Below are 12007 nucleotides of genomic sequence, written 5' to 3'. Positions count from 1 at the left end.
AACAGTCCAAAAGATCTGCCTCTAAACTCTGAGGACGGCTGCCACAGCGATGCAACCCTCCCTCAGAAGCAAGGAGCTTGAACCCTTTAGATTCAAAGGCAGCAAGAATGTGCATTTATATAGAACCTTCACCACATCCCAAAGCATTTTTAAAGCCGATGGAATCCTTCACAGCTATAATGTAAGGAAACACAGCGGCCATTTGCACACAACATGGTCCCATAAAGATAGGACCCAGATTAGGCCGGGTTTTTTGTTGGTTAAGGGGGATAAATATTGGCCCAGGATAACTCCCCCGCTCCGGGTGATGTGGGATCTTTTACATCGCCCGGATACAGGGCAGAAAAACAGCACCTCTGACAGTGCAGCACCCACCTCAGTACTGGATTATATGCTCAAGTCTCTGGACCAGGGTTTGAACCCACAATCTCTGTTGAAGGGGTGAGATACGACTGGCTCAACCTACACCTTAGTTAGTATGAGACAGGCTATTCGGCCCATCTGAATTATGCTGGTGTCCCTGCTCCACATGAACTTCCTCCCATCTTTCCGACATCTCTCCCCATTTACATATCGTTCTAATCCAACATAGATTTCACTGGGTTGTGGCCGCAAGGAGGAAATGGGTTTGAGATCCTGAAGCCATGACCTGATTGGAAGACCGAGCAGGCTCAAAGGTCTGCCTTCCAACATGACCAATCTCAGCCCCATGAGCCATGGCACTCTGCTCGCAGCATCGCATTCCCAGATTCTGGGACCTAAACCTCCCCGAACCTCAGCTCTGCGTATAAAACCTTGGGCAGTTTACCATCAGTCACTTCCAGGAAGACCTTTATGATGACGCTCCCAGCTACGTTGAGCGCCTGGCAGCTGTAATAACCGACGTCAGACCGCTGAATGTTGGTGATGGTGAGGTCTCCGACCTGGGAAACCGAGAATCTGCTGGAAGGTTCCGGAGGCTGGTAGGAGAAAAGCAAATTCTGAAACAGAAAAAAAAACACAGGAAGAAAATTAAACCACAGGATCCCTGAAGTGCAGAAGGAGGCCATTTGGCCCATCAAGCCTGGACCAACCCTCTGGAAGAGCACCCTACCTAGGCCCACTCTCCCGCCCTATCCCCTAACCTGCACATCTTTGGACACTAAGGGCAATTTAGCACGGCCAATCCACCTAAACTGCACATCTTTGGACCGGAGGAAACCGGAGCACCCGGACGAAACCCACGCAGACACGGGAAGAGTCATGAGGGGGCGAAAATGAGGGGGAGCCAGCTCAATAAGACAAAGTGGATTTATTCCATCTCACTCCTGGAAATTCCGGCTGGAATTTTCTCCACGCTTTTCAATTAACTGATTCCAATTAAGGCAAATATCGTCTGGGTGTTTTATGGTGACAACTCTTGTCTAAGTTTGTTCCGAGACAGTGAATATCGAATAACTATCTATCCAACCAGATGAACAGACAATTGCAGGAGTAGGCCATTCAGCCCCTCAAGCCTTGCCGTCATTTAATAAGATCATGGCTGACCTGACAGTAAGCTCAAATCTGCATCCTGCCAATTAGCTTCCACCCCCTTACTTACCAAGAATCTATCCCCCTCTGCTTCCACTGCCTTTTCCGGGACAGTTCCAAAGACTCACGACCCTCGTAGAAAATGTTTTTAGCCTCATCTCCGTTTTAAATGGACGGCCCCTTATTTGTAAACACTGACCCCCCTCGTTCTAGATTCTCCCACAAGACTAGGTGGGGTTACTGGGATAGGGTGGGAGCATGGGTTAAATAAGTGCTTTGTCCAAGGGCCAGTGCACTGTACATTCTATGTTGTCCAAGAGGATCACCCTCCCCACCATCCACCCTATCAATACCCCTTAGGGTCTTAAATGTTCCAATCAGGTTTGTCTCTTACTCTTCTAAACTCCAGCGGATACAAACCTAACCTCTCCAACCTTTCCACATAAGACATGCTCCCACTCCAGGTATTAGTCCAGTAAACATTCTCTGAACTGCTTCCAACACACTTACATCTTTCTTTAAAAAGGGTGCCCAAAACAGACTGTACCTGTATACTAGCGGTTTGCGATTCATGCACTAGGACACCCGGAACCCTCTGCCTCTCCGAGCTCCGCAATCTCTCACTGTTTCGATAGTAGGCTTCTCTCTCTTATTCTTCATGTCAAAATGGACAACTTCACATTTTCCCACATTATGCTCCATTTGCCCGATCCTTGCCGACTCACTGAACCTGCCTATGTTTCCTTGTAGCCTCCTGAAATCCTCTTCGCAACTCACTTTCCTATCTATCTTTGTATCATTAGCAAATTTTGCAACCACATCTTCTGTCGCTTCATCCAAGTCAATTGTCTATAAATTATCAAAAGTTGAGGTCCCAGCACTGAACCTTGTGGCGTACCAATCTTGCCAAATTGAAAAAGGCCAATTTATGCCTACTCTCTGCTTCCTGTTATCCATGCCAATATGTTACCCCCTTTACCATGAGCTTCTATTTTCCACAATAACCTCTGATGCCACACCTTATCAAATGCCTTCTGGAAGTACAGTACATCAACCGGTTCTCCTTTATCCACAGTGTCCTAAAGAACTCCAATAAGTTCCTTAAACATAATTTCCCTTTTGTAAAACTATGATGACTCTGCCTGATTACAATGAGCTGATCCACAAACTCAGTTGAAGGGTCACGGAGCTGATCAGACAATGGCTTCACCTCGTGACAGGCAAGGCAGACATGGGGCGCGATTCTCCGACCCCCCAACAGGTCGGAGAATCACCGGGGGCTGGCGTGAATCCCGCCCCCGCCGTGTCCCGAATTCTCCGCCACCAGAGATTCGGCGGGGGCGAGAATCGCGCCGCGCCGGTCGGCGGGAATCGCGCCGGTCAGCGGGCCCACGCCCGGTGATTCTCCGGCCCGTGATGGGCCGAAGTCCCGCCGCTGTCAACCCTTGCCAGCCGGCGTGGATTAGACCTCCTTTTGAATGGCGGGACAAGGCGGCGCGGGCAGGCTCTGGGGTCCTGGGGGGGGCGCGGGGCGATCTGGCCCCAGGGGGTGCCCCCACGATGGCCTGGCCTGCGATCGGGGCCCACCGATCCGCGGGCGGGCCTGTGCCGTGGGGGCACTCTTTTTCTTCCGCCTTCGCCATGGTCTTCACTATGGCGGAGGCGGAAGAGACCCCCTCCCCTGCGCATGCGTGGGGATGCCGTGAGCGGCTGCTGACGATCCCGCGCATGCGTCGCCCGGCTAAGTCCTTTCGGCGCCAAAGGCCTTTCCCGCCAGCCGGCGGAGTGGAAACCGCTCCGGCGCGGGCCTAGCCCCTCAAGGTGAGGGCTTGGCCCCGAAAGGTGCGGAATTTGGCCCGACGCCGGACTGTTTCGCGCCGGGTAGCGGACATTGCGCCGTTTGCGGAGAATCCCACCCCAGATGCATGTGAAGACTGCAATCTGCAGTCCACGTCATCCTTCGTGGGCACCCTCTGTCCCACAGCTCTCGGGGGCTGCAGATTAAAGGAACCTTCCAGCTTGAACAGCCAGCCGGCCAGACATTAATCCCCGACATTCTGGTTCTGTAACCAGCGGCTTTGAACTCCCAGATAGCTCGTGCCACCTGGCATCACAGAGCAGCCTGAGCATGGGGGTTCATTCTGCTAGCAATCTTCCTCTCCATGTGTGTGAGAGTCTTCAGCCCTCATGAAGCTGGGCACCACCCTCTTGTCAGAGTCCCCCACACTGCCCATGCAGCCTGCCCTCACATGGGGCCCCACCCAGGGACCTAACGGTGAATTCACCTGCACCATCCACTTCCCAGCTGACACTCTAGAAGGGCAATCCTTCAGCGGTGATATCACAGGAACACAGGAACAGGAGTAAGCCATTCAGCCCCTCGAGCCTGCTCCGTCATTCAATGGCTGACCTGCGGCCTAACTCCATATACCTCACTTTGGCCTGTGTCCCTTCTGTTCTCAACAAGCATTTGGTTGCCTCAGATCTATCACCACACCCCAGCAAGGAGCACACGGGAAATGCTGCCTGCATACCATGCCCCAGACTCCTCGAAACCTAGAGGCCCACCGCCATGAAGGGCCACTAAGGCCTACAAGCGACCCCACCCGCCTGAGATGCCGAGACTGAACACCCACCCGGCCTCCGGATTGCATTTATCTGGGTCTCCCGCATCCTCTCCGATGCCCCCTCTGTAACTGGCATCCTGGAGGGCGATGGTGACTTGAGCACTCACCTCCGATAACCCCTTCGGGGATGAGGTCACCAGGTTCTCATTTCCATTGACCTCATTTGTAAATCGTGCTTGCATGATGTCACGCTGGGACGCCCGATGAATATTTAGTGAGGGGAATAGTCCTGGCGGGAGGGCTCGCTAATGATATGTTGATGTATTTAAATGAGGACCCCGAGCTTCCGTGGCTGGAATCTCGTTACATCACCCCTCGCGGGTGCGGGAAATGCGATTCTCAGCGGACTGTACGCCTGCGTCACCGTTCTCGCTGATGGCTAACTTCAGCTCAAAATCGCCCAACTGCAACTTGCATCTCATTGTTAATCTTTAAATTAACCTTTGCTGGTCCTTAAATTGTGTACAATCTTCTGACCTTCCACCTTTGCCCAATTATATGCACCATGCTCACCTGCTCCTATTCTCAAATGATGTATGTGCATACATGCATTCACATAAATGTAACCACACACACACCTACCCCGATACATGTGAGCGCGCACACGCACACAAACACGTACATCACCTACTAAAAGCGAACGGTGCCATGCTCACACAAATACACACAAACGCAAGACAGCGCACACACGCATCACTCAAACGCATGCGCACATGTAAGCATTCAACACGGTGACCTCACAAGCTCAGGACCACTGGAAACCCCAGTTTGGTCTGCCATGTGTAGCTGCCCCACCACCTTGGGAATTCACACTGAGCTATGTCATCCAGGAGCACAGAACAAATGCTCTGGGGACACAGGTTCGAAACCCGCCAAGGCAGCCGGTGCCATTCAAATTCAATTAATTACTAAATCTTGGAATACAAAACTGGTCTCAGTAATAGTGACCATAAAACGACTGGGTAGTTGTAAAAACCCATCTGGTTCACTGGTGTCCCTGAGGGAGGGGAAATCTGCTGTTCTTACCCGGTATGGCCTACATGTGACCCCAGGCCCACGGCAATGTAGTTGACTCTTAACTGCTTCTGAAATGGCCGAGCAAGACATTCAGTTCAAGGGCAATTAGGGATGGGCAATAAATGTTGACTCAGCCAGTGACGCCCATGTCCCTATAACGAATAAAAAAAACTCTCGTCCAAAATTAGCAAACCCAGCTCCGACAGGGGGTGGAATCTCTGGCCTGAGTTACTGATGGCACAATGCATGTTCCCAGCAGGAGATTTATTTACTCAGGATTTCTACTGGGTATAAGGGGCCACCCAGACGTGAGGTGATATGAGTCTGTTCTCAATGCCCTTAACTTCATTGCAAATCAGACAGACCCGTCGACAGGTTGTGGGCAAAGGAGTCAATGTCTCATCTTCCCTCTTCCCCATTCTTCCTGGCACACACACACACCGCATTGCCCCACCACTCCGCACCACAACATCACTGGATGATTCCAGATACAGGTGGCACACGCCCACGCACAGACACGCCCACGGCTCCCCAGTGTGAGCCTCCGCTGTGAACCCACCTGGCTGCCCTCCCTTTGCCAGAAAATGGCCGGCTGGGGGTTCCCGGTTGCTTCGCACGTGAACGTGACCGTTCGCCCAACCGCCACCATCTGGTCCCGTGGTTTCACCGCAAACTGCGGGGGAGCTGGTGAGCACAAAAGAAAGGGGTGGGGGAAGAGAGAGAGAGAAAGATTACCACAGGACCCATCGAAGATTGCAACATAAAATCGTAGAATGATACATCACAGGAGATCCTTCAGCCCATCGCGACTGTGCTATCACTTTGGAAGAATCATCACACTGCATGAAAACATTTTTCCTCCTCTACTGAAAGAGTCTTGCTGGTTTCTCTGCACTTGGCGGAGTGTGGAAACTGCGCAGCCAATCCCATTGTTTCTCTCTGTTGGGAAAGAAGATATGGCCTCACGGTATTCCTGTGGCTCCCTCAGAGGTGGTCTCAACATTGTGCGCATCGCAGGATGTCCACGAGGCCAGCGGGAGGCAAGGATTTCCAGGACCATTGACCCTAGTTCTGCCACAGCTGAAGTGTCGTGTCCAATCCTGGACACACAGGAGGATTAGGGAGGGGGACGGGCATGGTTGATACCAACGGTGCCAGAGGATGAACGGCTTTAGTTTTGTGGACGGATTGGAAAACCTAACGTTATTCAAGAGATTTGATAGAGCGTTTAAAATCGTGAAGAGTTTGGATAGAGCAAGGAACGAGAAACTGGACTGGATTCTCCGTTTCCACAGCCGCGTGATTCCCGGAGGAGCGCTGCTCACTGGCGGCAGGAGCTTGTCAATGAGATTTATCATAGAATCATAGGGAGTGCTGCACTGTCAGAGGGTCAGTACTGAGGGAGTGCCGCACTGTCAGAGGGTCAGTACTGAGGGAGTGCTGCACTGTCAGAGGGTCAGTACTGAGGGAGTGCCGCACTGTCAGAGGGTCAGTACTGAGGGAGTGCTGCACTGTCAGAGGGTCAGTACTGAGGGAGTGCTGCACTGTCAGAGGGTCAGTACTGAGGGAATACCGCACTGTCAGAGGGTCAGTACTGAGGGAGTGCTGCACTGTCAGAGGGTCAGTACTGAGGGAGTGCCGCACTGTCAGAGGGTCAGTACTGAGGGAGTGGCGCACTGTCAGAGGGTCAGTACTGAGGGAGTGCTGCACTGTCAGAGGGTCAGTACTGAGGGAGTGCTGCACTGTCAGAGGGTCAGTATTGAGGGAATACCGCACTGTCAGAGGGTCAGTACTGAGGGAGTGCTGCACTGTCAGAGGGTCAGTACTGAGGGAATACCGCACTGTCAGAGGGTCAGTACTGAGGGAGTGGCGCACTGTCAGAGGGTCAGTACTGAGGGAGTGCTGCACTGTCAGAGGGTCAGTACTGAGGGAGTGCCGCACTGTCAGAGGGTCAGTACTGAGGGAGTGGCGCACTGTCAGAGGGTCAGTACTGAGGGAGTGCCGCACTGTCAGAGGGTCAGTACTGAGGGAGTGCTGCACTGTCAGAGGGTCAGTACTGAGGGAGGGCTGCACTGTCAGAGGGTCAGTACTGAGGGAGTGCTGCACTGTCAGACGGTCAGTACTGAGGGAATACCGCACTGTCAGAGGGTCAGTACTGAGGGAGTGCTGCACTGTCAGAGGGTCAGTATTGAGGGAATACCGCACAGTCAGAGGGTCAGTACTGAGAGAGTGTTGCACTGTCAGAGAGTCAGTACTGAGGGAGTGCCGCACTGTCAGAGGGTCAGTACTGAGGGAGTGCTGCACTGTCAGAGGGTCAGTACTGAGGGAGTGCTGCACTGTCAGAGGGTCAGTACTGAGGGAGTGCTGCACTGTCAGAGGGTCAGTACTGAGGGAATACCGCACTGTCAGAGGGTCAGTACTGAGGGAGTGCTGCACTGTCAGAGGGTCAGTACTGAGGGAATACCGCACTGTCAGAGGGTCAGTACTGAGGGAGTGCTGCACTGTCAGAGGGTCAGTACTGAGGGAGTGCTGCACTGTCAGAGGGTCAGTACTGAGGGAATACCGCACTGTCAGAGGGTCAGTACTGAGGGAGTGCTGCACTGTCAGAAGGTCAGTACAGAGGGTGCGCTGCACTGTCAGAGGGTCAGTACTGAGGGAGTGCGGCACTGTCAGAGGGTCAGTACAGAGGATGCGCTGCACTGTCAGAGGGTCAGTACTGAGGGAGTGCCGCACTGTCAGAGGGTCAGTACTGAGGGAGTGCCGCACTGTCAGATGGTCAGTTTTGAGAGAGTACTGCACTGTCAGAGGTTCAATACTGAGGGAGTGCTGCACTGTCAGAGGGGCAGTACTGAGGGAGTGCCGCACTGTCAGAGGGTCAGTACTGAGGGAGTGCCGCACTGTCAGAGGGTCAGTACTGAGGGAGTGCTGCACTGTCAGAGGGTCAGTACTGAGGGAGTGCTGCACTGTCAGAGGGTCAGTGCTGAGGGAGTGCTGCACTGTCAGAGGGTCAGTACTGAGGGAGTGCTGCACTGTCAGAGGGTCAGTACTGAGGGAGTGCTGCACTGTCAGAGGGTCAGTACTGAGGGAGTGCTGCACTGTCAGAGGGTCAGTACTGAGGAAGTGCTGCACTGTCAGAGGGTCAGTACTGAGGGAGTGCTGCACTGTCAGAGCGTCAGTACTGAGGAAGTGCTGCACTGTCAGAGGGTCAGTACTGAGGGTGTGCTGCACTGTCAGAGGGGCCAGGTTCTGCATCAGGCTTTTAACTGAGACCCTCTCTGTTGGATGTAAAATATCCCAAAGGCCCTATTTCATAAAATGCCAGGAACAGTTTCCCTTTGTGACCTGGACCAATATTTATTTCTTAACCATCATCGCTAAAAATAAATCATTTATCCCATTGTTATTTGTGGATGTTGCTGTGCACAGATAGATTGCCACATTTCTCACAGCAGTAACTGTACTTCATCAGCATTTTACTGGCTGCAAACCCATTGGGATGTCACAAAGTCTTGATGGAAATGCAAGTTTTGTTTTCACTTCAGGGACAAGGTCAGTTAGGTATCTATTCCTCTGAGGAGATTTTGAGTTGCTTTCCGATAAGGCAGAGTCAGTCTTGTGCCCATATAAAACTACAAAGTCTTGATGAAAAACTTCAATTACCTCCTTCCGTGTTGAAACCTGTGAAGAAATGTGTTGCGAAGCATATTTTTACCTTCATCACTCTGAACAACATCACTCACACTCCCCTGAGCTTTAAAAATAAAACAACACTTCCTGTTTCTTCCCACATGTTGCCAGGGAAAACAAGAGCCGTGTAGGCGGGTTGGTTGGTTGGTTGGTTGGTTGATGGAAGGATGGGTGGTTGGGATGATTGTGATACTGTGACTGGGATTCCCGGTCAGTATGAAGTGCAGAAAATGGCGGATGAGATTTCAACTTACCAACAGACCCAACTGGAACAAAACAAAACAGGAAAAAGAAAATGAATAAATGGAACAATAGGGTGAATCACAACAGTATCAGCAACAATGTAAAAATGCAAATTTGTCCCACTTCATGTCATGTTCACATTAGAATATTTCAGACTTGTCGCTCTGGCCGCCATCTCCCAGATACCTTTGCAAAAGCGACGGTGCGCCTTATTTTCGAGGCAGCGTGGCGCAACGCGAAACTCTTTGCTGGGTCACTTTAGAGGGCCAGGGAGAGTCACAGAATCATTACAGTGCAGAAGGAGGCCATGTGACCAGTCCAGTCCACACCAAGCCTCCGAAACATGCCACCGCCCCGTAACCCCACCTGACCTTCTGGGCACAAAGGGGCAATTTAGCATGGCCAATTCACCTAACCTGCACATCTTTGGACTTTGAATCATAGAATTTACAGTGCAGAAGGAGGCCATTCGGCCCATCAAGTCTGCACCGGCTATTGGAAAGAGCACCCTACCCAAGGTCCACACTTCCACCCTATCCCCATAACCCAGTAACCCCACCCAACACTAAGGGCAATTTTGGACACTAAGGGCAATTTATCATGGCCAATCCACCTAACCTGCACATCTTTGGACTGTGGGAGGAAACCGGAGCACCCGGAGGAAACCCACGCACACACAGGGAGGACGTGCAGACTCCGCACAGACAGTGACCCAAGCCGGGAATCGAACCTGGGACCCTGGAGCTGTGAAGCAATTGTGCCAACCACAATGCTACCGTGCTGCCCACTGGGAGGAAACCGGAGCACCCGGAGGAAACCTACGCAAACACGGGGAGAAAGTGCAAACTCCACACAGACAGTCACCCGAGGTCGGAATCGAACCCCGATCCCTGGAGCTGTGAGGCAGCAGTGCTAACCGCTGTGACACTGTGCCGCTCACCGTGCTGGTGTGGGATTGGAATCACAAATAGCCTGACAGCAAGTCGGGACGGAATATATCCTTCCCTAAAGTGACAGTAGCGAAGAAGTTGCCTTTTTTTAAATAAGTTTAAGAGTACCCAATTCATTTTTTCCAATTAAGGGGCAATTCAGCGTGGCCAATCCACCTACCCTGCACATCTTTTGGGTTGTGGGGGCGATGAATAAACATGAACTTCCCTGAGCATAGGTGATTAAGGGACATCCTGACTGAGGTGCGAAGATGAGTGAAAGGGTTGATAGGGCAAGAGGGATAAATTAGTTCCTCTGTTGGGGTGGAGCCCAGAATAAGATGCGAAGGCATCATAAAATTCGAGCCAGGCCTTTCGGAGGTGATGTCGGGAAGCGCTTCCTCGTGCAGAAGGGAGTGGAAATCTGGAACTGTTTCCCCCACAGCGCAGTTGAGGCTGGGGTTCAAATGAAAATTTCACAACTGAGATTGATGGATTATTGTTGGATCAGGATATTCAAGGTTACCGAGCCAAGGCTTTTGGACAGAGCTTTTTTAAATTTTTTATAAATTTAGCCTATCCAATTTTCCCCCCCCAATTCATGGGGCAGTTCAGTGTGGCCGATTCACCTAACCCGCACATTTTTGGGGTTGTGGGAGTGAGACCCACGCAGACACGGGGAGAATGTACAAACTCCACACGGACACCTGGGGCCGGGATCGAACCCGGTGCCTCGGCGTCGCGAGGCAGCAGTGCTTACCACTGTGCCACCATCTGCTTTTGGACAGGGTTAAGATTCGATACGATTGAATGGCAGGGTGCAGCAGGTTCAAGGGGGCGAATGGCCTCCTCCTGTTCCGATGTTCCTCTTTAACTCAAGCATCAGGCTCAGACTAAACCCCCAGGCTCAGATGGGAAGGACAAACAGGTTGGGTGGCTTGTTTCTTATCTGTAATCCGAGTGAGACCCAGAGGGGTGTGGGGTGCAACAAGCAGCAGGCATGGGTGGGGACGGTGCATGAAGAGAGGGAGAGACAACTTAGAACACAACCGGAACTTGCAATGAGTCCTGAAAAGGTTCAATGAGTGGTTTATTTCAGACCGATTATTCCCTCTTTCCCCATTTCGAAAGGCCAGCTAGTTTACACTCTTTACTTCAAGCTGGGCCGAAGGGCCTGTTTCCATGCTGTAAACATCTATGAGTCACATTCCGTTTAGTTTCGTGTGGAGCTGGCAAATCATTTGCTGATTTTGAGCCAGTTTTGAGCCGTGTCCCGGGCGTGAGTTGAACCGTGGAAGGTTGCCGACCGGACTGAGATAGCCAGCCTTCACAGTCAAGAGTTTACAGGCAAGAAGCACTTTCACAGGCTGGAGCTGGGCCATGAATAATTAGTCACACAAGAAGTGGCACGAGCAGATCAAACAAACAAAATCAAAAGGGTGACTCTAATGGTTGTGAGACAGAGGTGCCCTTTCTTTCACTGGCCACGCACTGTTTGTAGCACTTAGAATAACGAGCCCTCAGTCCCTTCTGATTGATGTCTTTTCGGGCCAGCTACAACATGCCTTGCAAAGCTACAGTTGATACAAGCATCTCTCTGAGGTTGCAGCGATCTGATAAACACGCAACTCATTTTGGTGAACTGGTTTTAAGGCTTGCAATCTCATTGTCACTGAAGAATAGGCATAAATTGGCTGCATCCATCAGGTCTAATGATTGCAGCTTTAACGCAGCTTCTCGTTCTGTGAGCTGTTTGTATCTGTGTTGTGTCCATATTGTTATGTGTCTGTGTGCTCCGTATTTGTGTATGTGCATCTTTACATGCAAAAACTGGGCATGCATTGTTTGTGTGTATTAGTGTGTATGTATTTCACTTTTGTGTGTTTCGCATTTGCATGCACAGCATCTGTGAATGTTCTGTTTTTGCACATGTTTTCTATTAGAATGAGTGTTTGATGTTTGAATGTGATTTGTGTTTGCATGTTTGTGTTT

At 51.4% G+C, this 12007-nt stretch overlaps 1 protein-coding gene across 5 annotated transcripts in view; it reads right to left on the bottom strand.

Annotated features, from left to right (window-relative positions):
* Positions 1-12007, bottom strand: part of robo1 (roundabout, axon guidance receptor, homolog 1 (Drosophila)) — a 1056574-nt gene that overhangs the window by 116973 nt on the left and 927594 nt on the right. For all 5 annotated transcript variants that reach the window (XM_072513063.1, XM_072513065.1, XM_072513062.1 and 2 more), the window contains 2 exons: positions 5716-5840; positions 809-980 (listed from right to left, as the gene is read on the bottom strand). In XM_072513063.1, the coding sequence (XP_072369164.1) occupies positions 809-980; positions 5716-5840 (297 nt within the window). The remainder of the gene's footprint in view (positions 1-808; positions 981-5715; positions 5841-12007) is intronic.

This window comes from Scyliorhinus torazame, chromosome 8 (assembly GCF_047496885.1).
Source record: "Scyliorhinus torazame isolate Kashiwa2021f chromosome 8, sScyTor2.1, whole genome shotgun sequence".
Classification (NCBI taxonomy): domain Eukaryota; kingdom Metazoa; phylum Chordata; class Chondrichthyes; order Carcharhiniformes; family Scyliorhinidae; genus Scyliorhinus; species Scyliorhinus torazame.
Note: the sequence above shows the minus strand (reverse complement) of the source record. Positions and strands in the feature narration are given on the sequence as shown.